Source organism: Mustela erminea, chromosome 9 (assembly GCF_009829155.1).
Source record: "Mustela erminea isolate mMusErm1 chromosome 9, mMusErm1.Pri, whole genome shotgun sequence".
Taxonomy (NCBI): domain Eukaryota; kingdom Metazoa; phylum Chordata; class Mammalia; order Carnivora; family Mustelidae; genus Mustela; species Mustela erminea.
The window spans coordinates 102,211,978-102,238,181 of NC_045622.1; the positions used below are offsets into that span (position 1 = coordinate 102,211,978).

A 26,204-nucleotide genomic window follows, 5' to 3' on the forward strand; every position below is an offset into this window, starting at 1 on the left:
TATTAGTTTCAGATATACACATTAGTGATTCAGCACTTACGTATGACACTCAGTGCTCATCACAAGTCCCCTTCTTAATCCCCATCACCTATTTAACCCATCCCCCACCCTTTCCCCTCTGGTAACCATCAGTTGGTTCTCTATAGCTCAGAGTCTGTTTTTTAGTTTGCCTGTCTCTTTCCCCCCACCATGTTCATTTGTTTTGTTTCTTAAATTCCACATATGAGTAAAATCATATGATATTTGTCTTTCTCTGACTGACTTATTTCAATTAGCGTAATACTTTCTAGCTCCATCCATATTGTTGCAAATAACAAGGCTTCCTTCTTTTTTATGGCTGAGTAATATTCCACTGTATATTAGAATATTCTTTTTTACATATTAGAATATTCTTGATCAAAATTCATTTTAGAAGTATCAATTGGAGGTGGCTATTAACTGGGTTTTTATAGTTGTTATATCCCTTAATTCTGTAAATTAATTCTACTAGCAATAGCTTGGGTATCTAAAATATTGACTGATCGTATCTAGGTTATTAATATTAGTAAGCACAACATACAAACTATGAAAAACCATATGAACTGTTCCTCTAAAAATTAAAAATAGAAATACCATATAATCCAGCAATCTTACTTCTGAGTATATAGTCAAATGAATTGGAAACAAGATTTTGAATAGCTATTGCATTCCATGTTCACTGCAGCATAATATTCACAGTAGCCTAGACATGAAGCAACCTAAGTATCCACTGACAGGTAAAGAAAATGGATTAAGAATATGTGGCATATACATAAAACAGAATATGATTCATCCTTAAAAGCGAAGGAAGTCCTGTGTTGATTAAACTTGAAGACATTGTGGTAAATGAAATAAGCCAATCACAAAAAGACAAACACTGCATGAGTCCACACATGAGGTGTCTAAAATAATCAAACTCATAGAAGCAGAAGGTAGAGTGGTGGTTACCAGGAGCTGGGAAAATAGAAAAATGATAAGCTGCTGTTGAATGGATATAACATGTCTGTTATGCAAGACGAGAAAGTTCTAGAATTCTGCTGTACAATATTGTGTTTACAGATAACAATAAGGTACAATAATAGACACTTGAATATTTGTGAAGAGTTCATATTTTTAGCCAGAAATAAATGAATAGGCAAATAAATATTAAAAGTGGGGGACAACTCCCTTCTCCTCTCTAACTCTCCTTGTCCTCCATGCTATTTATTATGCTCCACAAATAAGTGAAACCATATGATAATTGACAAGTTGAGGGAAATTGGAAGGGGAGGACCCTGAGATCAGGACCTGAGCCAAAGGCAGAGGCTTAACCCACTGAGCCACCCAGGCATTCTGACACAGAGATCTTAAATAAGTTCCCCCACTTTATAAAGCTGACAAAAGACATATCTGGGATTGTCATTCAGAGAATCCAGCTCCACAGTATGTACTTCTAACCACTACATTACACTGTCCTACTCCCAGTGTTTATATAATATTATTGATTTTTTATATTAATAGATGATTTCTATAATGTAAGCTTCTCAAAGGATCTATGTTTCATTCAGTGTGTGTCCAAATTCCTAGAATAGTCACTGGCACACAGTAGGTGGTCAGTTAATATCTATTGCTGTTGTTGAAATGAGAAAACTGTGGAGAATTTGACGCGTCTGTTTTGTGCTATTAGCATATAGAAAGGGCGTGAGAAAATCATATGAAGGGGCAGGAGAATCTTTGCTCATTTTGACATCACTACTTCTTTTTTTTTAAGATTTTTATTTATTTATTTACTTGTCAGAGAGAGAGAATGAGAGAGAGAGAGAGAGCACACAGGCAGACAAAGTGGCAGAGAGAGAAGCAGGTTCCCTATGGAACAAGGAGCCCGATGTGGGACTCGATCCCAGGACGCTGGGATCATGACCTGAGCCGAAGGCAGCTGCTTAACGAACTGAGCCACCCAGGCATCCCGACATCACTACTTCTAATCCCTGGAATTTCCCTCAAGAAAATTTAAAAAAATAAAATAAAAGGAAGATAGGAATAAAACAAAGAAAGAAAGAAAAGGAACTTTAGTATTTCATATTAAGTAAAGGTGTGTAAATGTGGTATATTAGTATAATTGAATATTTGTCACTTGATATATATTGATCTCTTTATATATTGATCTATAAATACACACATATATAGAGATAGCTATAAACATATTCACAAATATATGTATATCTGTATATATATATTCATCCATGTATCTATTAACCTATGGACAGAGTGTGTGTCCCCACTAACCCCTCTCAATGTCTTCTAACTGATGGGCCCTCTAGTTTAACTTTCACAATCAAACACAAAATGTTTTTTATAGCAGGCTGATTATCAGGATGGAAACTGACCGATTTCAATAACACTGTTCTCACTTTGTTGGGGTTTCTCTGAGGACAAATGCTACCACTACTTAGTCTTTCTCTTAAGAACTCTCTGAGGATCATATATACCTGATGTCATATATTCATGTGAATAATATGTTAACATGATTATTAAACACAGATCAAAGAGTTACTGGTGAAAGAATCACTTCACATCACCTACTGAAGACATAGGACACACGTTGGTCATGAAAATAAAAGGGAGTCAGGAGTGATGTCCCCAAGATGGTGGGATGGGGTGCTCTTGACTTTCTCTCTTCCCAGGGACACACTCAGAGACGGCAGTTACCTTTGAGAGAAATCCAGAAACTTGCAGAACAACTTCTACACTTCAGGTGAATGAGAGAAGAGCCGCATTGAAATGGATAGGATGGGCTAAGAGATGCTCACGATAAACCCCACCCCACCACAGCACCTTACAATCAAGAGAGAACCCCCAACTCCCAGTTTCTTCCTGAGAAGCAAAGGGTTGGACCCCACAGCTAGTGCCCAGTTTTTAAGGCTACCACCCAAGGGATGGGTCCCCAAATCACTTTGCTCTGAGAGCCATTGTGGCTTGGCATACATGAAACTCACAGGGACACATCAAATGAGGAAGTTTTTAAATGGGTGCATGAGCATTTTTTTGGTAGCTATTCCTTCCAAGATCAGCACAGAAGGAGCAGACAAAATGCCATCTCCCAGTTTCTCCCTGAAAAGGATTTGGCCATATACTTTCCCAGCCACAGCCTTAGGTTCTGGCTTCTAAACAACCCACATGTGGGAGCTCATTGTGGGTATTCCCAGCTATCTAAAAGAGCTGGTGGCTACATCTGCTTTCTCTCCTCAGCTAACTGCAATAATAAAACAGTCTCCAGTTTCTTCCTGAAAGGAGTTTGTCTATAAATCTAGTACTTCATCATCTTTTCTCTACTCTCTTTTTTTAAAGCACCTCATCTTCTAAGGCTGCCTTTGATGGACTGACTTCTAAATTACCTAGCTTTAGGAGGTGATGAGGTTCAGTATTCATTGTGTGTTCCAACCCACAAAATAGAGAGGTAGCTCTAAATAGGTACAAAAGCATTCCCAGAGGGTATCCCTTCTGCCTTAGCACAGAGTAAGTAGACAAAAACACCCAGTTCCCAGTTTCCCCCGATGGGCTAGATTGTATATTTAATATCTTGACTTTCCCGGGTGCTGCCTGGAGGTTGGGCTTCTAATTAGCTTGCACTGAAAGCTAAAGGGGCTGGCAAATAATAGCTCTCTGGGAGCCTAAAGAGGCCTGTGGGCAATTCCCACGCTGTTGGGACACCAACAGATCTTGACAGACCCTGATCTCCTGACCACAAAAAACAAAGACAGTGGTTTAGGCAAACACCGAGGCTTGAGGAAAATAAAGCCTTAGGTCAAGGTTATTTTTTTTAAGATTTTATTTATTTATTTGACAGACGGAGATCACAAGTAGTCAGAGAGGCAGGCAGAGAGAGAGGAGGAAGCAGCCTCCCCACAGAGCAGAGAGCCCAATGTGGGGCTCGATCCCAGGACCCTGGGGTCATGACCCGAGCCGAAGGCAGAGGCTTCAACCCACTGAGCCACCCAGGTGCCCCTCAGGTCAAGGTTATTGACAAAGATTATTTCCTACATAAGGCAAGTCTGTCAAGACTGGGAGGTGGGGCTGTTTTATCTAATATGCAAAAACCAATATAGAAAGTCAAGGAAAATAAAGAACAGAGGAATATGTCCCAAACAAACAAACAACAACAACAACAAAAGAACAAGATAAATCTCCAGAAACCAATCTTAATGAAACATAGGTAAGTAATTTGCCTGACAGGGACTTCCAAATAATGGTTGTAAAGGTGCTCACCAAGGTCAGGAGGGCAATGCATGTGTAAAGTGAGCATTTCAACAAAAAGACAGACTATATTTTAAAAGTACCAAACAAGAAAAATTCAATAGAGTGGTTCAACAGCAGGTAAGGTCAGATGGAGAAAAGGATCAACAAACTCAAAGCTAGATCAGTGGAAATCATCTAATCAGAAGAGCAAAAATTAAAAAAAAATAATTAAAAAGAGTGAAATAGCTTAACCAATTTATGGAACACAATCAAGTGGACAAATATACCTATTATAGGTGTCCTAGAAGGAGAAAGAGAGAATCATGCAGAAATGTGTTCAGAAAAATAGTGATTAAAAACTTCCCAAATGTGGGTAAAGAAACAGACACTAAAATCCAGGAAACTCAAAGAGAAACAACAACAACAAAAAATTAATCCAAAGAGACCCACACCAACACACATTATAATTTAATTGTTAGAAAGTAAAGACAAAGAGTAAAACACAACAAAAGAAAAGTGAGTTTTTACAAACAAAAAACCCTCTTAAGACTATAAGCATATTTTTTCAGCAGAAACCTTGCATGCTTGAAGGGAGTGGAATGATATATTCAAAGTGCTAGAGAAAAATAACTACCAGCCAAGAAATGCTTTATCCATGAAAGTTTCCTTCAGAACTGGAGGAGAGATAGATTTTGGCAAATAAACAAACCTGAAGGAGTTCATTTCCACTAGAGCAGGCTTACAACAAATGTTAAAAGGAATTTCTTCAAGTTGGAATATATTCAGTACAAATGGAAACCAGAAGAGAGTAGGACGATCTATACTTATATCAGGCCAAATAGACTTCAAGGTGAAAGTATGGTAATGAAGAAAAAAGGCCATTATGTAATGATAAGAAGGTCAGTTTATTCAAAGAATATAACACTTAAAAATGCATATGTACCAAACAATGGAATGCCTGAATATATAAAGCAGATATTGACAGATCTGAAGGGAGAGATAGAAAACAGTAACAGAAAATAATAGTAAGGGACTTCAATATTCCACTTTCAACAATGACTAGATCATCCAGGGAGACAATCAGTAAAAAAATATTGGATTGGAGCTACATATTAGACCAAATGGACTTAACAGATACATATTCCATCATACAGCAGCTGAATACACATTTTTCTTAAGTGCACATGGAACATTCTCCAGGATAGGTTATATGTTAGATCGCAAAGCAAGTCTTCACAAATTTTAAAAGATTGGAATCATACCCAGAATCTTTTCTGAACACAATGGCATACAACTAGAAATCAACATCAGAGACAAAAACTGGAAAATACACAAATATGTGGAGATTAAACGATATGTTCCTAAACAACAGTGAGTCAAAAATTCTTTTTAATTAAAAATTTTTTCAGACAAAAAGGAAACACTATATACCGAAACATACAATGTAGCAAAAACAAGTCAAAGAGAAAAGTTTATAATGATAAATGCTTATCTCAAGAGAAAGATCTCAATCTCATCTCATACCTCAAAAAACTAAAAAAAGAAGAAATAAGCATAAAATTAGTGAAAAGAAGAAAGTAACTACCAGAGCATAAATAGGTAAAATGAGACTAGAAAAATAATGGAAAAGATAAATGAGACTAAGGGTCATTTTTAAAAAAGATAAACAAAATTGATTAACCTTTAGTTAGACCTACTAAGAAAAAAAGAGAAAAAACTCAAATGAATAAGACCAGACATAAAAGAAGGGAGATTACAATAATGACACAAAAATGAAAAAAATCATGAGACCACCATGAACAGTTATTAACTAACAAATTGGATAACCTAGAAGAAACTGTTGAATTCTTAGAAACATGCAACCTGTAAAAACTAAATCATAAAGAACTTAAAATTTGATCAAACCAAATACTAGTAAAAAAGCTGAATCCCAACAAATAAAAGCTCAGGACCAGAGAACTTCATTGGTGAATTCCACCAACCATTCAAAGAATTAATGCAAACCTTTCTCAAATCTTTCAAAAAATTAAAGAGGAGGATACACCTCCAAACTCATTTTATATGGTCAGCATTATCCTGATACCAAAGTTAGACAAGGATACAATAAGAAGATGCAAAATTCCTCAAGGACGCCACATTCAGCAACATATTAGGAGGATCATACACCAGTAGCAAGTGGATTTTATCCCTGTATGCTAGCCCACAGCTAACATCATACTCAATGGTGAAAAGCTGAACTCTATTCCTCTAATATTAGAAAAAAGACAGAGATGTCTACTCTTGCCACTTATCTTCAACATAGCACTGCAGGTTGGGAAAAGAGATAAAAGTCATCTGGGTAAGAAAGGAGGAAGTGAAATTGTATCTACCGATAATATCATCGTATGTATAGAAAACCTTAAAGATTCCATTCCCCCCACTAAACCTACTAAAACTAAGAAGCAAATCAGTAGAGTTGCAGAATACAAAGTCAGGTTACAAAAATGAGTTGTATTTCTAGACTCTAACAATTGTGAGGAAGAGAAATTAAGAAAGTCCCAGTTATAATAGCAACAAAAAGAAAAAAAGTGCTTAGGAATAGTTTTAATCAAGAAGGTCAAAGATCTGTACACTGAAAACTATAAAACATTAGTGAAAGAAGTGTAAGAAGATGCACATAAATGGAAAAAGATTCTGTATTCATGGACTGAAAAATTATTATTGTGCAGATGTCCATTCCACCAAAAGCAGTCCTTATTAGGGCAATCCTTACCAAAATTCTGATAGAAATAGAAAAAATAATCTTAAAATTTGTATGGAACCATAAGAGACCCCAAATACCAAAAAGATGTTGGGAAAGAAAAACAAGGCAGGAGACGTTATACTTCCTGACTTTTAACTATGTTACAAAACTATAATAATCGAAAGAGTTTGATATCAGCATAGATGCAGACAGATAAATTACTGGAACAGAATAGAGAGCCCAGAAATAAACCCATGTATATATGGTCAGGTAATTTTAATCAATTTGGTTATGGGAGGTCTTTCACAACGTGTGTGTGTGTGTGTGTGATCACCACTTTTTACACTTTACATTACAGTGTTATTTGTGAATTATACCTCAGTGAAGCTAGTTGAGGGTAGGGCAGGGAGAGGGAGGGTAAAGACAAGAGAGAGGAAAATTATACTACGCTTGAGTAATGTCACATCTTGGCAAAAGTGGCAGGATATGCTTATTAGCGATACCTCGCTTGTAAGATAGGAGATCCAGGAGAAGCAGGAGGGCAGAATGTAGCTGAAAAGAGTATCACTGAGATCCAGAAGTGTAGGAAACTGAACAAGACCGGAGTCTGCCGCAGGAAGGTCTGGCCATGCCAGATCTGCCAGACCCAAAGGGGAGTACTACATGAATGGTTTGAGAACAAGGACTGTGGTGGTTCTGTTGACCTGGTTTGAGAACAGGGACTGTGGTGGTTTTGTTGACCATTGTACTGCTTCTCAGAGCCCAGACAACACATATCACTTTACTGCTGATTACAATTTGTTCTTTCTCCCTGTCCGCCCAACCACTTCTCCTGCCATATCAGCCCACCCAACTCGGTCTTGTGCTCAGGATTGCTTCACAGTGGCACACAGTGCCACTGGTTCCAGTTACAGGGCAGGGTGATATGATTCAGACTGTGACTCATTTTCTGTATGATTTTGTTGGTTAAAGCTGTATGGTAATAGCTAGGGTAGTCAAGTTTGTCCAGAGCATGGATGTGAACATCCATGAGATAGGAGATGAGACCCTTGCCCCGGTACTCAGGCACAGTACCACCCATCCGTATCTCGCCTGTCTGGTCCATCAGGCTCCAGGACACAGGGGTCCCTTCAGGCCCCAGCAGGCAGAAGGTGGGGAAGGTCTGAATGCAGCGCTCAATGAACGTCTGGCTCCTCTCGTTGCCCCCAAAATGCCAGAATTTATTCACCAACGGAGCATGGGTAATGTCCAGGGAGGAGAGTTGAAACATCTCTTGGTTGCTGTTGAGAACAAGGAAAAAGAATACCCCCAAATATCACACATACTGTGGAGTATTATGTTTGTTTTCCCCCAAATTGTCTTCAGACAATGCAGAGTGGAGTGGAGTAAAGGCATAGACTCTGCAGCCAGATTGCCTGAGTCAATCATCTTGTTATAAAATGGAGATATTAACAGAGTGGTGCTATTAGTAGCAGCTCTGTAAATAATATAAGAGTTATCCCATGATTAGTACCTAGGACCCATGCCACACAAAAAATAATTACACAAAAATTAACATTATATTTGTCAATATTGCTGTGACTCTCCACTTAAGATGGGAGAATTGATAACATCCTTGTTCTACACATAACAGTAGGTAAGCAGAAAATAAGCAAGTGCCTCTAAGCATACGCTAGCAAGATATAAAGCCAGGGCTTGGAATCTTGTAATCCTGGAATCTTTGTCTGTTGGTGTCAGAGGCTCCTCGGCCACTGTGCGAGAGCTGAAGCCCACGGAGGGGCAGTGATGTGGAGTGTGGACAGCCCCCACTTGACAGAACACTGAAGTCTGAAGACTGCTACAGGGGTGGAGAAGGTTTTGGGAGGTGTCCTGGAAAGAGCCCAGAGTGTGGAAGCAGGAGATGTAAACATGAGCCCCAGTTATGTCCTTAACCATCCACATGACCCTGACAAGCTGTTTCATTAACTGGACCTGTTTTCCATCAGGAAAATGGGTATAATGTCTCCTCCCTTGTCTGTCTCATGGGATGAACAAGAAATCAAATGAGAGTATAGATTTGGAGGTGCCTTTCAGATGTAAGTTGCAATACAGTGTGAATAAATCTTTTCCAAGTCTATTAACACAGAGAGGGCCATAGGATTGGATATCTCAGGATAAAATCCCTATATCGGTTTTAATTCTATTCAGGCATAAGTGGAGGGCAATATATAATGTGTTTTGCTCTGGGATGTAAATTCACTGCATATTTATGAAGCGTCTATTTGACGCTTTGTTGTGGCTCCTGAAAACTTACTGGTGACCACCATGAAGAATGTCCTCTGCTCTTGTGGAGTTTGAATCGTTGCAAGGGAGGAATCCAACAACAGAGACGTCAATAAATTCACAAATAAGCTGGTTTTGGATAGTGATAAGTGCACTGAGGAAAATAAAAACTGTATTTCGTGATGAAGAATTATGGGAAAGGGTGGTTTCGGGTTGCTCTGAGGAGAACTCTCGAAGGAAATGACATTGGAGATAATGAGTGGCAAGAAAGAAACAGATGTGCAAAGATCAGAGGGAAGGAGATTTTAGGCAAAGAATAAATGCAACAGTCCAAAGGCATTATGTGAATGTATGAAATCAAGTTGGAGAAAAAAGGCCAGAGCTGCTGGTGGAAGTAAGCAAGAGGGACATGATGAAGTCCAAGAGGTGGTGGATAGCAGGTCTGCTAGGACCCTGAATGTCCGTAATGGGCATGTGAGCTGAGGAACACTGATGGCTTTTAAGTGGATGAATTGACACAATCCATGTCCAAAAGGATCACGCTGGAAATGGATTGTAGGGAGGCAATAGCAAAGATAGGGGAAGATGTTGGGAGGCCACTTCCATGCAGAAAGATGAGACTAACCCAGAGTATCTTTTTCCAAAACTCACATGACTTTGCGTCTGCCAGATTTAAGAGGTAAGTTCTTTGCCTCCAGCAAGGAAGGGAGCAGTTTACTTGCTCTCTCGGGCAACATGTACATAATGCCTTGTTGTTGCTCGACCTTGACCAGTTTAACAGCTGCAAGATTTTGTATCACTTCGTTCAGGCTGGACTGTGAACCTAGAGAGGGGTAAGGTGAAGTGAGAAGTAACTGGCCGTGTAGATGCTACAGAAGCTTCCTGGTGGAAATATGCAGATCTTAAAGTCAGGCAGTGTTGCTTCTGGGGTCACCATTAACCATGTGACCATGCCCAAGTCACTCTCTTATGCAAGCAGATAATACTAGAAATCCTGACTATATCACTGCACAATCAATGGAGAAACGGTATTTTAAAAAGTAGTAGCTAACCTTGAGTGTGTTCCTACTTCATGCCCAGGTATTTGTCTAATACTACATTTAATTCTTCCCTTGAACTTGTTTTAAGTACTTTACTGCCCTCTTTTTTTACACATACAAAAACTGAATAATAGATACACCACTTGCTCAAATCACAAAGCAGGTAACAGGCAGAGCAAGGATGCCACCCTAGAGAATCTGACCCTGGAGGGTGTGCTCACAGCCATGATAGTTGTACTTGTGACCTGGAGGTGTTCTCTGGCACAAGCAACTGTCATTCTTATTCTAGGAATGGAAGACCAGAGAGGGAGGGAGCTCTGCTCTCACACCTAATCCCCCTAATGGACCCTGAATATGTCTGAAAAATATATCATGAATCCTTAGCTAACAAGAAATTCCATTGCTCACAGTCCCTTGTGTCAAGTCCACAGTTCGCAATGTTTGAATTCTGTTCCACTGAAGAGGTGGGAGCAGCTGATGCAAAGAATGAACATCAAGCTGAGTCGGGTTTGGTAGAACTTCCTACTTACAAAGGCTGTAGGGGAATGTTCTCAGGATCAAAAGTGACCCTGTAGGAGTAGCCAGGAACAGTCATAGAAGCCAGCACACATCCCAGATCCCAAACTTACTTTGGATCTGCAAACGTTGTTTCCAGTTGATGACACCCGATGCGCCAAGGAATTCTTGACAGTTTGGGGGATTCTTAGAATAGATTTGGTAGGTGTTGGTGTAGTAATCAAAATCATCTGTCATTTCCTGTTTGGTTAGTTAATGTAAAATAAATCATATTGATTATACCCAGTGATTGGAATACTTTGCCTTAGTCTGTCATTATACTGTGCTATTTTATAAACTTATAAATATTTGGTATTATTCTTGATGTACTAACATTATTCCTGAATCATTTACATCATGACAGCAAGTCAGGGATTTAATCACTCAATTTTTGGTTAAGAAAAACTTGCTGAACTAGGTATTTATATGGTGTGTTACAATTTCAAATCAACCAAATGTGCACTGGTTTAGAAAACATTCTTCTATGATTCTGTAATCTTCAGGAGAAAGAAAGTATTACTGTCAAAGGCAAGTTTCCTTTGAAAGAGTAAATTTTATTCTATTTAAGAGTCTCAGACAAAAACCCAGTCTCAGAACCAATGGATTGTAAACATAACATGTTGAAATTGATACAGGTAACCTTGTATTAGAATTTTCACTTATATATGACATAGCTACATGAATAAAGACATATGATGTCTTCATTTTTCTTTTTAAAAAAATTTTAAATTTTTTATTTAAGTATAATAAATATGCAGTGTTATATTAGTTTCATATATTTATAAGAAATATAAAATATATTTTTTATAAATATAAGGATTCAACAAATTTTTTAGTACATGACTCAGTGCTCATCACAATAAATGTACTCTTAATCCCCTTCACCTACTTAATCCATCCTCCTACACCCCTCCCTCTGGCAACCACCAGTTTTTTTTCTGTATTTTTTTTTTCTGTTTTTTTGTTCGTCTCTTTTTTCTTTGTTTATTCATTTGTTTTGTTTCTTAAATTCCACCTATGAGTGAAATCATATGGTATTTGTCTTTCTCTGACTTATACACTCTTAAGTCCATCTACATTGTTGTAAATGATAAGATTTCATTCTTATACACTCTTAAGTCCATCTACATTGTTGTAAATGATAAGATTTCATTCTTTTTTAATGGCTGAGTAATTTTTATTATATATATTATATATTATATATAATATTATGTTTATATGTAAAGTTATCTTTATATTATAAAATCATTTTCTTTATTTATATATTGATAGACACTTGGATTGCTTCCATATCTGGGTTATTGTAATAATCTTGCAATAAACATAGGGACACATGTGTCTTTTCAAATTAGTATTTTTACCTACTTTGGGTAAATACCCTATATATACATACATATATATTGGGTAAATATGCAATAGTGGAATTATTGGATCATATGTTAATTTAATTTTTAAGTTTTTTAAGGAACCTCCGTACTGTTTTCCGTAGAGACTACACTAATATACATTCCCAACAGTGTATGAGTGTTCCTTTTATTCCACATCCTCACCAACACTTACTTCTTGTGTTTTTTCATTTGAGTCATTCTGATAGGTATAAAGTGATATCTCATTGTGGTTTTATTTTGCATTTCTCTGATGATTAGTGATATTGAGGATCTTTTAAATGTGTTGGCATCTGTATGTCTTCTTTGGATAAATGTCTATTTAGGTCCTCTGCCCATTTTTTAATTGGGTTATTTGTTTTTTTGGTGTTGAGTTGTATAAGTTCTTCATATATTCATATATAGTTCTTCATATATTTTGGATATACTTCATTTGACACATGATGTCTTTAAAATGTAAACCATAATGCACTATTATTTTTAAAAAAATAATTTGCACTCCCCCAAAAATTGAAACAAAATTTGTTCAAGAAGTTCTTCTCAAAGTTAACAAATCAGAGTTCAGGTTATTTGAAGTTGGAGGAAAGAGTCAGGAAACAACTACCCAACAAGGGTAGAATAGCCAGAAAGTACTACTCAGAAATGCACTCATAGCTTCATTTTTCAGTTCAATAATTAATGTAAATGTCTTCATTTTTGTATTCTGTTTAGTTCAAAAGCACTCTACATTTAAATTTTATTTGAAATTTTTTGTATTAAAATGACATTGTATGATTACACATTTTGTATGCATACATTTTTACTTTATATTTTCCAATATGCTTATAACATATTTGTCTGGTCCTGGGATCAAGCCCCACATGGGGCTCTCTGCTCAGCCCCTCCTGCCTCTCTGCCTACTTGTGATCTCTCTCTCTCTCTCTGTCGAATGAATAAATAAAATATTTAAAAAAAAAGTTGACACTGAAAATACATTCCCAAATATAGGCATTGCAGTTTGTTCTTTATATTTTCTTAACTTTCTTCATATTTAGCTCTACACATTTTTAGGTGTTATGTTTTTCTGTTTAGAATGCATTCTCTCTTCTTGTCAGTCTGCCAAAAACCTATTTATCTTCAAAATCCAGTTTTGCTGAAATGTCTGCCTAGAAGCCCTCTGATCCTCTACGTGCATACCCCGACATCTGTGGTTTTAACTGTCTCTTACACAGTATTGCTGGTATCTTATATAGTGTGTGTTTCTATATGTTTTTGTGCATTTTCACTCCATGTTGTAATTTATTCCTTTATCTGTCTTCTCTGAACTTCTTGAGGACAGCAACTCACTTACCATCAAACAATTCATTTCTTTTTTTTTTTTTTTAAGATTTTATTTATTTATTTATTTGACAGGCAGAGACACAGCCAGAGAGGGAACACAAGCAGAGGGAGTGAGAGAAGGAGAAGCAGGCTTTCAGTTGAGCAGGGAGCCGGATGTGGGTCTCGATCCCAGGACTCTGGGATCATGACATGAACCAAAGGCAGACGCTTAATGACTGAGCCACCCAGACGCCCCTCACACAATTAATTTCTGTATCCCCTGGGTCTACCACATTGCCAGATGCATGGTAGGCACATAGCAAATAAGAACACAAAAGTGTACTCATTCTACATCTGGCACCTTACCTCCTCCTGAGGTCGGATAACCACTGTTGTAAAGTCAGGCCACTTGTCCACCAGGGCAGTTAGCTTGAATGGGTTTCTTTGGTTCATGTGGAAGACAGTCCCATAAACCTACAGCATCCCAAGAAAGTCAGGGAGTCAGCTTATTAGGAAAGGATGGTAAAGTAACTTATTTGATCAGGACGATGATTATTTCTATGAAATCAAGGTGATAACTGATAAGCATGTGGTTCAAATCACCTTCAGATTCCACTTCATTACTCCAAATAGAAATAGGTTTGGGGGGTCAAACCATGAACATTATATCAATAGAGTTAAACATCAGATAAACAAATTAATTAAAAATCATCCACTATCACACTGTAGAACTTAGTATTATATCTTTCCATTTTATTTCATTTATTGACAAATACATAAATTTTTAAGCAATGAAATTACCTAATATATATTAGTTTACCACATACCCCCTCCAGATACACAATATACTATAGGCATATTTCCATGTCAATAAATACCAATCTATAGAATCTATAGAATCATTTTTAATGACTGTATAATATCCATCATAGGAAAGAACTCCAGTTCAATTTTATTTTCTACATCTATTAGGAGAAGATCATCTGGCTTTTTTCTTTAATCTATTGTTACAATGAAATACACTGAATATTAATGTTGAACCTGCCTTGGACTCTCAAGATAAATTCCTCTTGGTTATAATTACTATCTTTTTGATACATTGATGGATTTGACTTGATAGAATTTTGTTGAGGATTTTTGGGTATATGTTCATGAGTAATATTGTCTTCTAGTCCTTTCTTTTTTAAAATAAAATCCAGGGGCACCGGGGTGGCTCAGTGTGTTAAAGCCTCTGCCTTCGGTTCAGGTCATGATCCCAGGGTCCCGGAATGGAACCCTGCATCAGTTTCTCTGCTCCTCGGGGAGGCTGCTTCCTCCTTTCTCTCTCTCTGCCTGCCTCTGCCTACTTGTGATCTCTGTCTGTCAAATAAATAAATAAAATCTTTAAAAAAATAAAATCCATTTCTGGTTTTCATATTAGGGTAATTCTGGATTCATAAAATGAGTTGGGAAGTGTTTACTCCTCTGATCTATTCTGCAAGAGTTTGCATAGAATCGATATTATTTCTTCCTTACATGTGTGGTAGAAATTGCCATGAAAGCCATCTGAGCAATGGTATTTTCTTTGTTGGAAAATTTTAAATTATGAAATCAGTTTCTGCAATGCATACAGGATGATTTAGGTTATATTTTTCTTCTTCAATGACTGTTGGTAACTTGTCCTTTTCACAGAACATAAGCTGTGAAATCTATAGGCACAGTATTGATAATGGTGTGTCTTTATTATCCATAAAATGCTTATGGGATTGGTATTAGTGTCCCTGTTTGTTTCTTTATTTTTTTAAGTATAACTTTTCTTTTACATTTCTTTTCAGCGTAACAGTATTCATTGTTTTTGCACCAGTGCTCTATGCAATCCATGCCCTCTCTAATACCCACCACCTGGTTCCCCCAACTTCCCGCCCCCCTTCAAAACCCTCAGATTGTTTTTCAGAGTCCATAGTCTCTCATGGTTCATCTCCCCTTCCAATTTCCCTCAACTCCCTTCTCCTCTCCATCTCCCCTTGTCCTCCATGCTATTTGTTATGCTTGACTTATTTCACTCAGCATAATCTCTTCCAGTCCTGTCCATGTTGCTACAAAAGTTGGGTATTCGTCCTTTCTGATGGAGGCATAATACTCCATAGTGTATATGGACAACATCTTCCTTATCCATTTGTCCATTGAACGGCATCTTGGTTCTTTCCACAGTTTGGCGACCGTGGCCATTGCTGCTATAAACATTGGAGTACAGATGGCCCTTCTTTTCACTACATCTGTATCTTTGGGGTAAATACCCAGTAGTACAACTGCAGGTCATAGGGAAGCTCTATTTTTAATTTCTTGAGAAATCTCCACACTGTTTTCCAAAGTGGCTGCACAAACTTGCATTCCTACCAACAGTGTAGGAGGGTTCCCCTTTCTCCACATCCTCTCCAACACATCTTGTTTCCTGTCTTGCTAATTTTGGCCATTCTAACTGGTGTAAGGTAGTATCTCAATGTGGTTTTAATTTGAATCTCCCTGACGGCTAGTGATGGAATAGTGTCCCTGTTTCATTCCTGATTTGATTTGTGTCTTCTCTCTGCATTTCTGAGTCAGAAGTTTATCAACATTATTGATCTTTTCAATGAGCCAGATTTGGTTCATTTTCTTTTTTTAAAGATTTTATTTATTTATTTATTTATTTGACAGAGAGAGAGAGATCACAAGTAGGCAGAGAGGCAGGCAGAGAGAGAGGAGGAAGCAGGCTCCCTGCTGAGCAGAGAGCCTGATGTAGGGCTCCATCCCAGGACCCTGAGATCATGACCTGAGCCGAAAGCAGAGGCTTTAACCCACTGAGCCACCCAGGTGCCCCTTGATTAATTTTAATTCATTTTCTCCTCTCAAATTCATTGCTTTCTGCTCTTATATTTTATAATTTCCTTAATTCTCTTTGCTTTGAGGTTAGTTAGTTCTTTTTCTGATTTTTCAGGTGGAAACTTAAAGTGCTGATTTGAGATCATTGTTTTTTTTTCCTTTCAGTAAAGCACTTGATGCTATATATTTCCCGCTTATCACTGCTTTAGCTGCATCCCCAAACTTTTGTTATCTTTTGCTTTCATCTTTATTCAAATATTTTCTGATTTTTCTTGTGACTTTAAAGTATGGTTTATTTAGAAATGTGTTGTATATTTCTTAAATTTGGATGTCTTTCTAGATACCTTCCAGGGTTTTTTAAAGTTTAGTATATTGTTGAAGGACATACTTATTACAATTTCAGTTCTTTTTAAAGTCTTAAGAATGTGGTCTATCTTTGTACACATTCCATGTGAACTTGGAAAGAATGTGTATTCTACTATTGCTGAGGGACATACTCTGTAAATGTCAATTAAGTTGGTTCATAGTATTTTTCAGGTCTTCTATATAAGCTATAGGTTTTCTGTCTATTCTATAAGTTACTCAGCGAGGAGTGTTAAAAATGTGTAATTGTAATTGTAATTACAATTGTAATTGTAATTGTAATTACAATTGTAATTAATTGTAATTAATGTGGCTTTATCTATTTGTTCTTTCAGTTCTTTCAGTTCTATCCATTTTTGTCCTATGTCCTTTGAGCCTCTGTTGTTAGGTGTACACACTTCAGCATTTTTAATGCCTTCATGGTGAATTGATACCTTTATTAAAATGCAATGACAGTCTTTATTCCTGGTAATATTCTAGTACTTTGAAACATATATTATTGCCTCCTTGCAAAAAACCCACCTCTTTATATACAAGATTGTTGGTCTATTTTTAAAATATATTTCTGTCTCATCCCAAATTAAACATAACCTTTTTGGGTTTGACAAAATAGAAATTGGCCCATCCTTAATTTCGAAGAAAAATCATAATGGTTAACTTTTGTCAGGCACTCAACTGTTTAGAAAAAATAAGTTAAACATTAATGTGTTAGTTCAGTCAACTGTGCAATTCTGGCAAATCTTCCAGTTATATAATTCTCGGAATGGCACAAAGAGATGTTTTGGGTCATCGCACAGCAAAGATCATAGTGGATTTAAATCATATGATTGCCACTCACTAGTGATGTGGTCAAGTCCTAAAACCGAGTTCCTCTTTTGGTTACATGGGTATAACAGACTTGCCTTCCAGTGAGGTAAACTAAATGAGATGTAAGACGAACAAGTGCCTGGTACAGAGTAGGTGCTCAGAGAATGTTTGTTCTCCTTCCTACTTCTTTTACATGCAGTTGCCAGTCATTTTAGTTCCCTCTAAAAATGTTCTGTCACCTTTAAGGACTCTGGGAGGCTCTTCCTCAATGATTTCTCTAGCATCTGCAGCACTTGTGGGCCTTGTAAGTGGAACATCTTACCTTAAACCTAAAGAGAGGATCAAGAAATATCAAGGAATGAGAAGTGATGGAAAACATACAAAGACGCAAAACAGACACAGCAGGTAATTCTAGCTAATGGTCAGGACTTCATTCTTGCTGTTTTCTTGGTGCCCCATTCACTGAACTCCTCACTAAATCCTAGGAAGAATAAGACTGGCAGAAAGCACAGGTGTATACTTCCAAAACTATTTTTCTTTAACATTTTTTAACCTTTAAAAATCTGCATGAAATTTTTATTTTAACTTTATATCATCCAGCATACCAATAATTAAGGATGCACTAAGATTATCATATATAGTATCTAAACATGCATGAACATATTTTTTAAAAAAAGATTTTATTTATTCATTTGACAGAGAGAGAGATCACAAGTAGGCAGAGAGGCAGGCAGAGAGAGAGAGGGGGAAGCAGGTTCCTTGCTGAGCAGAGAGCCTGATGTGGGGCTTGATCCTAGGACCCTGAGCTGATGGCAGAGGCTTAACCCCCATAGCCACCCAGGCACCCCAACATGCATGAATATCTTAGAGATTAAGTTCCTCTCCATGACAAGCCTGAGTCTGCCAGCTAGAAGCTATAGGATGTTGGGCAAATTACTCAACTTCTCTGTGCCTTGGTTTTCTCCTATATAAAATGCCAGTGACTATATGCCTGTCCCATATAGTGGTTATGCCAGTTAAATAAATCAATACGTTAGGTGCTTTGACCAGTCCATTTGAGCAAATGCTTTTAGTCCTCTTGAGTAAACATGTAAAGGTACATTTGCATGGTCATATAGTAAGCATATGTTTAACTTTTAAAAAACTGACAGGGACGCCTGGGTGGCTCAGTTGGTTAAGCCGCTGCCTTCGGCTCAGGTCATGATCCCAGGGTCCTGGGATCGAGTCCCACATCGGGCTCCTTGCTCAGTGGGGAGCCTGCTTCTCTCTCTGCCTCTGCCTGCCTCTCTGCCTGCTTGTGTTCTCCCACTCTCTCTCTCTCTAACAAATAAATAAATAAAATCTTTTAAAAAAAAATTAAAAAAAAATAAAAAACTGACAGACTGTTTTTCCAAAGTGGCTGAACGATTTTATATTCCCTTAGCAGTGTTTGAGTTACATTTGGTCCTCATTCTCTCCAGCACTTCTCCAGATGATTTTCTTATGCAGCCATATTCAGGAATCATTGATATAATAGGTAACAGATAAAATCCTTAACAAAACCCATCACAGGTCAGATAAAGGAAGATAACTAGGCTCATCCCATCCTACAAACACAACTAGGTAAATATAAAATCATCCTAAATACCCCAGAAATCAACCAGAAGATGGGCAGAACAAACTCCGCAACCAGAGAGAGAGAGAGAAGAGGTCACACCAAGGAAGGTAGAAGTGTGGAGATATGATTCGGGAAAAAATGGATCAAGGACGCTGTGTAAGGGTGGGAGCCATGGTCTCAGAGAAAGATGAGTGAGAGAGCAGGGGATGGGGGGGGGGAACACATGTGGATGTACAAGGAGAATGTCTGTCCAAAGTCATTGGCTTGAAAAACGACAGGGGTTGATTTTGTGAGCTCTTGCAACCAGTGGAGTTTACAGCTTGGAGTTTTAAAAATCAGCAGGACAAGGGGAGATGGAGAGGAGAAGGGAGTTGAGGGAAACTCCCCCATGGTTCACAGGGAGGTGAACCATGAGAGACTATGGACTCTGAAAAACAATCTGAGGGTTTTGAAGGGGGGGGGATGGGATGTTGGGGGAACCAGGTGGTGGGTATTGGAGAGGACACAGATTTCATAGAGCACTGGGTGTGGTACAAAAACAATGAATACTGTTATGCTGAAAATAAATAAATAAAAAAAAAAGATCAGCAGGCTCAGCTGGCACCATTTTCCTACCCCATACTTGGCTTAAATACAGAACCACCTATGGGAAGCAAGTCAGCACAGACACTGATTACATAATCTGCTTACACCAAGGTCAACCTCCGTGCATTCTGGCAGGACTGTCATTCTCAGCCAAATTTGCCTTGGTCTGAGCATGACAGTCCCCTCCTCTAGAAGACAAGCACAAACCCCTGCCCATACCACATCTCCTAACCAGTGAGTTCTGCAGGGTCTCAGTTCTGGTAGAGTAGGTATTAGGTCTCATTTCACAAACAGACCAGAACACACCTAGTTAAAATTCACCTTCAGGCTGGGGATCAAACACTACCCTCTGGATGAAAGGACTCTGTAGATGACTGGCATGAAGGATAGAACTGCCAAAACAACAACAGTGGAACAATGTAGCACACACCAGAGATACTCCCTGATGTATTGGGCCCTGGACACTACATTACCTCTTCTTTATAGGCCATTACTTTCAGAAGCAAGAGACATAACTGGCTTTTCTAATACAGAGAGAAAGGCAGAGACTTAGACAAAATGTCAAGATGGAGGAATTTATCCCAAATGAAAAACAAGATAAGGCCACAGCCAGAGATCTAAGCAAAGCAGACATAAGTAACATGTCTGATGAAGAATTTAAGGCAACAACCATAAGGATACTTGCTGTACTTGAGAAAAAAATAGAAGACATCCTGATGGGAAACCCTTACTACAGAGATAAAAGAGTTAAAAAAGAATCAATCAGAGAAGAAGAATACAATAAACAAGACTGGAAACAGGCTTGATACATTGAACAGCGGGCTGGAAGAAGTAGAGAAATGAATTAGTGATCTAGAAGACAAAATAATGGAAAATAATGAAGCTGGACAACAGAGAGAAAGAATAATTATGGAACACAAAAACAGACTTAGGGAAATCAATGACTCCATCAAACATAATAACACTTGTATTATAGGAGTCCCAGAAGAAGAAGAGGAAAAGGGGGCAGAAAATTTATTTCAAGAAATAATAGCAGAAAACTTCCCTAATCTGGGGAAGGAAACAGATATCCAGGTCGTGGAGGCACAGAGGACTTCCATCAAAATCAACAAAAGCAGGCTGACACCAAAACATAATTCAAGTTGCAAAATACAGTGATAAAGAAAAAATCTTAAAAGCAGCAAGACAGAAGCCATCCTTAACTTACAAGGAAAACTCATAAGACTACCTGGAGATTTATCAACAGAAACTTGGCAAGCCAGAAGACAGTGGCTGATAGATTCAACATACTGAATGGGAAAAATCTGAAGCTAAGAATAGTCTATCCAGTAAGGCTATCTTTCAATGAAAAGAGAAATAAAGAGTATCCCAGACAAACAAAAATTAAAGGAGTTCGTGACAACTAAACCAGCCCTGAAAGAAATATTAAAAGAGACTCTTTAAATGCAAAGGAGAGACCATAAGTAACAAAGACAAGAAAGGATCAGAGAAAATCTCCAGAAACAACAACAAAACAAGTAACAAAGTGGTAATAAATATATATCTATCAATAATTACTTTGAATGTAAACGAAGTAAATGCTTCAGTCAAGAGACACACAGTGTCAGAATGGATGAAAATCAAGAACCATCTATATGCTGCTTACAAGAGACCCATTTTAGACATAAGGACACCAGCAGACTGCAAATGAGAGGGTGGAGAAACATCTGTCATGCAAATGGATGTCAAAGGAAAGCCTGAGTAGCAATACTTAGACAGACTAGACTTTATAGATTTTATTTATTTATGTATTTATTTATTTATTTTTTAAATTTTTAAAATTTATTTTCAGCGTAACAGTGTTCATTGTTTTTGCACCACACCTAGTGCTCTATGCAATCCGTGCCCTCTCTAATACCCACCACCTGGTTCCCCCAACCTCCCCCCCCACCCCTTCACAACCCCCAGATTGTTTTTCAGAGTCCATAGTCTCTCATGGTTCACCTCCCCTTCCAATTTCCCCCAACTCACTTCTCCTCTCTAACTCCCCATGTCCTCCATGCTATTTGTTATGCTCCACAAATAAGTGAAACCATATGATAATTGACTCTCTCTGCTTGACTTACTTCACTCATCATAATCTCTTCCAGTCCCGTCCATGTTGGTACAAAAGTTGGGTATTTGTCCTTTCTGATGGAGGCATAATACTCCATAGTGTATATGGACCACATCTTCCTTATCCATTCATCCGTTGAAGGGCATCTTGTTTCTTTCCACAGTTTGGCGACCGTGGCCATTGCTGCTATAAACATTGGGGTACAGATGGCCCTTCTTTTCACTACATCTGTATCTTTGGGATAAATAGCCAATAGTGCACTTGGCTCAAAGATACAGATGTAGTATTTATTTATTTTTTGAGATAGAAAGAGAGAGAGTGGGGGGAGGGGGAGAGAAAGAGGGAGAGGGAGAAGCAGACTCCCCACTAACCAGGGAACCTGAACCAGGGCTTGATCCCAGGACCCTGGGATTGGGACCTGAGCCAAATACAGATGCTTAACTGACTGAACCACCCAGCTGCCCCAAACTAGACTTTAAGACAAAGATTGTTAAACGAGGCAAAGGAGGGCATTATATAATTATGAAGGGGATAATCCAACAAGAAAATATAAAAGTTATAAATATTTATGCACTAAACATAGGAGCACCCCAAAATATAAAACAACAACAAACATAAAGGAACAAATTGATAATAACACAATAATAGTAGGGGACTTTAACACCCCACTTACATCAATAGACAAGTCATCAAAAAGAGAAAATAAATAAGGAAACAATGGCTTTGAATGACATATTGGACCTGATGGACTTAACATATATTCAGAACACTCCAACCTAAAACAGTAGAATACACATTCTTACCAAGTGCACATGGAACATTCTCCAGAATAAATCACATATTAGGTCACAATACAGAATGCAAAAAATACAAAAAGATTGAAATCATATCGGGTACCTTTTCTGACCACACTTTGAAACTAGAAGTCAACCACAAGAAAAAAAAAGACCACAAATATATGAAGGCTAAACAACATGCTAGTAAACAATGAATGAATCAACCAATCTTGGATTTGTTTGAAATCAAAGAAGAAATTTTAAAAATACGTGGGAAACATATAAATGAGAATACAGTAGTCCAAAACCTTTGGGATGTAGCAAAAGCAGTCCTAAGAGAGAAGAATATAGCAATACAGGGCAACCTCAAGAAGCAAGAAAAAAATCTTTTTTTTTTTTTTTTTAATATTTTTATTTATTTATTTGAGAGACAGTGAGAGAGAGCATGAGAGGCGAGAAGGTCAGAGGGAGAAGCAGACTCCCCATGGAGCTGGGAGCCTGATGCGGGACTCAATCCCGGGACTCCAGGACCATGACCTGAGCCAAAGGCGGTTGCTCAACCAACTGAGCCACCCAGGTGCCCCAAGAAAAAAATCTTAAATAAACAAAATAACTTTACATCTAAGGAGCTAGAAAAAGAATAATAAATAAAGCCTAAAGCCAGCAGAAGAAAGGAGATAATAAAGATTGGGACAAAAATAAATGATACAGAAACTAAAAAACAGTAGAACAGATTAATGAAATAAAGAGTGGATTCTTTGGAAAAAGTTGATAATTTCCTTTATAAATTAATATTAATAAGCATAAAAAAGAAAAAAATTAATAAAATTGGTAACCCCCTGGCCAGACAGATACATGAATTCAGGAAAGTCGCAGGATACAAAATCAATGTACATAAATCTGTTGCATTTTTATACACCAATAATGAAGCAGTAGGAAGAGAAATTAAGGATTCAGTCCCACTTACAACTGCACCAAAAACAATAAGATACCTAGGAATAAACCTGACCAAAGAGGTGAAAGACCTGTACTCTGAAAACTATAAAACACTGATGAAAGAAGTTGAATGGCACCAGGGTGGCTCAGTCAGTTAAGCATCTGCCTGTGGCTCAGGTCATGATCCCAGAGTCCTGGAATCCAGCGCCAGTTTGAGCTCCCTGCTCAACATGGAGTCTGCTCCTCCCTCTCCTTCTGCCCCTCCCCCTGGTTGTGCCCCCTCTTTCAAATAAATGAATATAATCTTAAAAAAAAAGAAATTGAAGGAGACACACACAAAAAATGGAAAAACATTTCCTGCTCATGAACTAGAAGAAAAAATATTGTTAAAATGTTTTTACTAGCCAAGGTAATCTATACATTTAATGCAATCCCTATCAAAATATCAACAATATTTTTCACAGAACTAGAACAAACAATTCTAAAATTTGTATGGAACCACAAAAGACCTAGCCAAAGCAAACTTGAAAAAGAGAAACAAAGCTGGAGGCATCACAATTCTCTATTTCAAGTTACATTACAAACTTTAATGATCAAGACAAGATAGTACTGGCACAGACAGTATGGTATTGTCACATAGCTCAATAAAAGACAATAGAAAACCGAGAAAGGAATCCACAACTCTATGGTCAGTTAATCTTTACCAAAACAGCAAAGAATATCTAGTGGGAAAAAGACAGTCTCTTCAAAAAACAGTGTTGGGAAAACTGGGCAGCAACATGCAAAAGAATGAAACTGGATCATTTTCTTACACCATACACAAAAATAAATTCAAAATGAATTAAAGATCTAAATGTGAGACTAGAAACCAAAAAATCTAGAGAAGAAGATAGGCTATAGCTTGTCATCAACCATAGCAACTTCTTTCTAGATATGTCCCCGGGGGCAAGGGAAACAAAAGAAAAATGAACTATTGGGATCTCATCAAAATAAAAGTCTTCTGCACAACAAAGGAAACAGTCAACAAAACTAAAAGGCAATCTGTGGAATGGGAGAAGATAATTGCAAATAGTATATCTGATAAAGGGTTAGTTTATTAACCATATACCAAAAGACTCATAAAACTCAACACCCAAAAATGAATAATCCTATTAAAAATGGGCAGAAGACATGAATAGACAATTTTCTGAAGAAGGCATACAGATGGCCAACAGGTACATGAAAAGATGCTCAGCATCACTGATTATCAGGGAAATGCAAATCAAACCTACTATGAGATGCCACCTTACGCTTGTCAGAATGACTAAACTCAACAACACAAGAAACAACAGGTGCTGGTAAAGATGTGAAGAAAGGGGAACTCTCTTGTACTGTTGGTGGGAATTTAAACTGGTCCAGCCACTCTGGAAAATGGTATGGAATTTCCTTCAGAAGTGAAAAATAGAATTACCCTTTGATCCAACAATTGAATTACCAGGTATTTACCCAAAGATTAAAAAAAAATACTAATTCAAAGGGATACACGTACCTCTTGATGTTTATAGGAGCATTATCTACAATAGCCAAATTTCGGAAAGAGCCCAAATGTCCATTGACTGATGAGTGGATAAAGAAGATGTGAATACACACACACACACACACACACACACACACACACACACACACTAGACTATGACTCAGCCATCAAAAAGAATGACATCTTGCCATTTGCAATGACATAGATGGAGCTAGAGAGTGTTATGTTAAGGGAAATAAGCCAATCAGAGAAAGAAAAATACCATATGATTTCACTCATATATGAAATTTAAGAAACAAAACAAATAAGCAAAGGGGGAAAAGAGAGAGGGAGAAGCCAAGAAACAGAGTCTTAACTATGGAAAACACACTGAGGGGTACCAGAGGGACGGTGGTGGGAGGATGGGTGAAATAGGTGTGATGGGGATTAAGGAAGGCACTTGCTGTGATGAGCACCGGGTGTCACATGGAAGGGTGGAATCACTGTATTGTACACCTGAAACTATTATTACACTGTATGTTAACTAATTAGAATTTTAATAAAAACTTTAAAAACCACAGTACCTTCAAAGCAGTAAAGCAAGATTTGTAGAGCTAATTCGAAGGCAGACCAAAAGACTGAGGTCAAGTCGTATTTCAATAAATGCAATTCTCCAAGGGACTTACAATGTTGAGTTTTACCCAAGTCCTTGTTATCCTAGAAAATACAACAGTTAAAGAAATCCCTCCATCTACTTTGTGTCCCCGAAAGGGCTTTACTGCAAGGAATCTTACTTCCTCCCACCTGCCTTAGTAAGACTCACTGACACGCTGCTTGCTTACCTATGACAAGGCCAGACACTGATCCTCCAAATTCTCAATCTCTGCCTTATAAATGATTAGCTGAGCTGTGAGCCACACACTGATACATCAAAGCAAACTGCTTGTTAATCAATGTTGGTTAAATTTCTCTTCTTCCTCTAGACTGAACCAACATATAACCCCTTCTTAATAGCCCCTACCAAGAATAAGCTAACTTGGATAAAACATTCCCTGAGCTATATTGGTCCCGCCCCTTCTACTTCCCACTTCCCCACATGGGATTTTCCAACCCTGTTTATTCTTCATAAATGATCCATCTAAAGTTTGTATAAACTTTAATTAAGCTTCTGCCCCCCACACAGGACTCTGGACTTTGTGCCACCCTGAGCCTGAGC

The 26,204-nt window shown here is 37.8% G+C and overlaps 1 protein-coding gene across 3 annotated transcripts; it reads right to left on the bottom strand.

Annotated features, from left to right (window-relative positions):
• Positions 1-5,119: 5,119 nt before the first annotated feature.
• LOC116599565 (glycine N-phenylacetyltransferase-like) lies at positions 5,120-26,061 on the bottom strand. Of its 3 annotated transcripts, XM_032359458.1 has the most exons (8): positions 25,831-26,061; positions 25,573-25,705; positions 17,744-17,833; positions 13,863-13,970; positions 10,887-11,013; positions 9,869-10,040; positions 9,249-9,371; positions 5,120-8,235 (listed from the first exon to the last, which is right to left on the bottom strand). In XM_032359458.1, exons 3-8 carry the CDS (start codon positions 17,819-17,821, stop codon positions 7,833-7,835), a joined length of 1,011 nt encoding a protein of 336 aa, XP_032215349.1. In that variant the 5' UTR covers positions 17,822-17,833; positions 25,573-25,705; positions 25,831-26,061; the 3' UTR covers positions 5,120-7,832. The 3 variants fall into 3 exon arrangements, with proteins under 3 accessions (XP_032215349.1, XP_032215347.1, XP_032215348.1); XM_032359456.1 differs by lacking the exon at positions 9,249-9,371 and having other exon boundaries at positions 25,831-26,047; XM_032359457.1 differs by lacking the exons at positions 9,249-9,371; positions 25,573-25,705 and having other exon boundaries at positions 25,831-26,053.
• Positions 26,062-26,204: the final 143 nt, after the last annotated feature.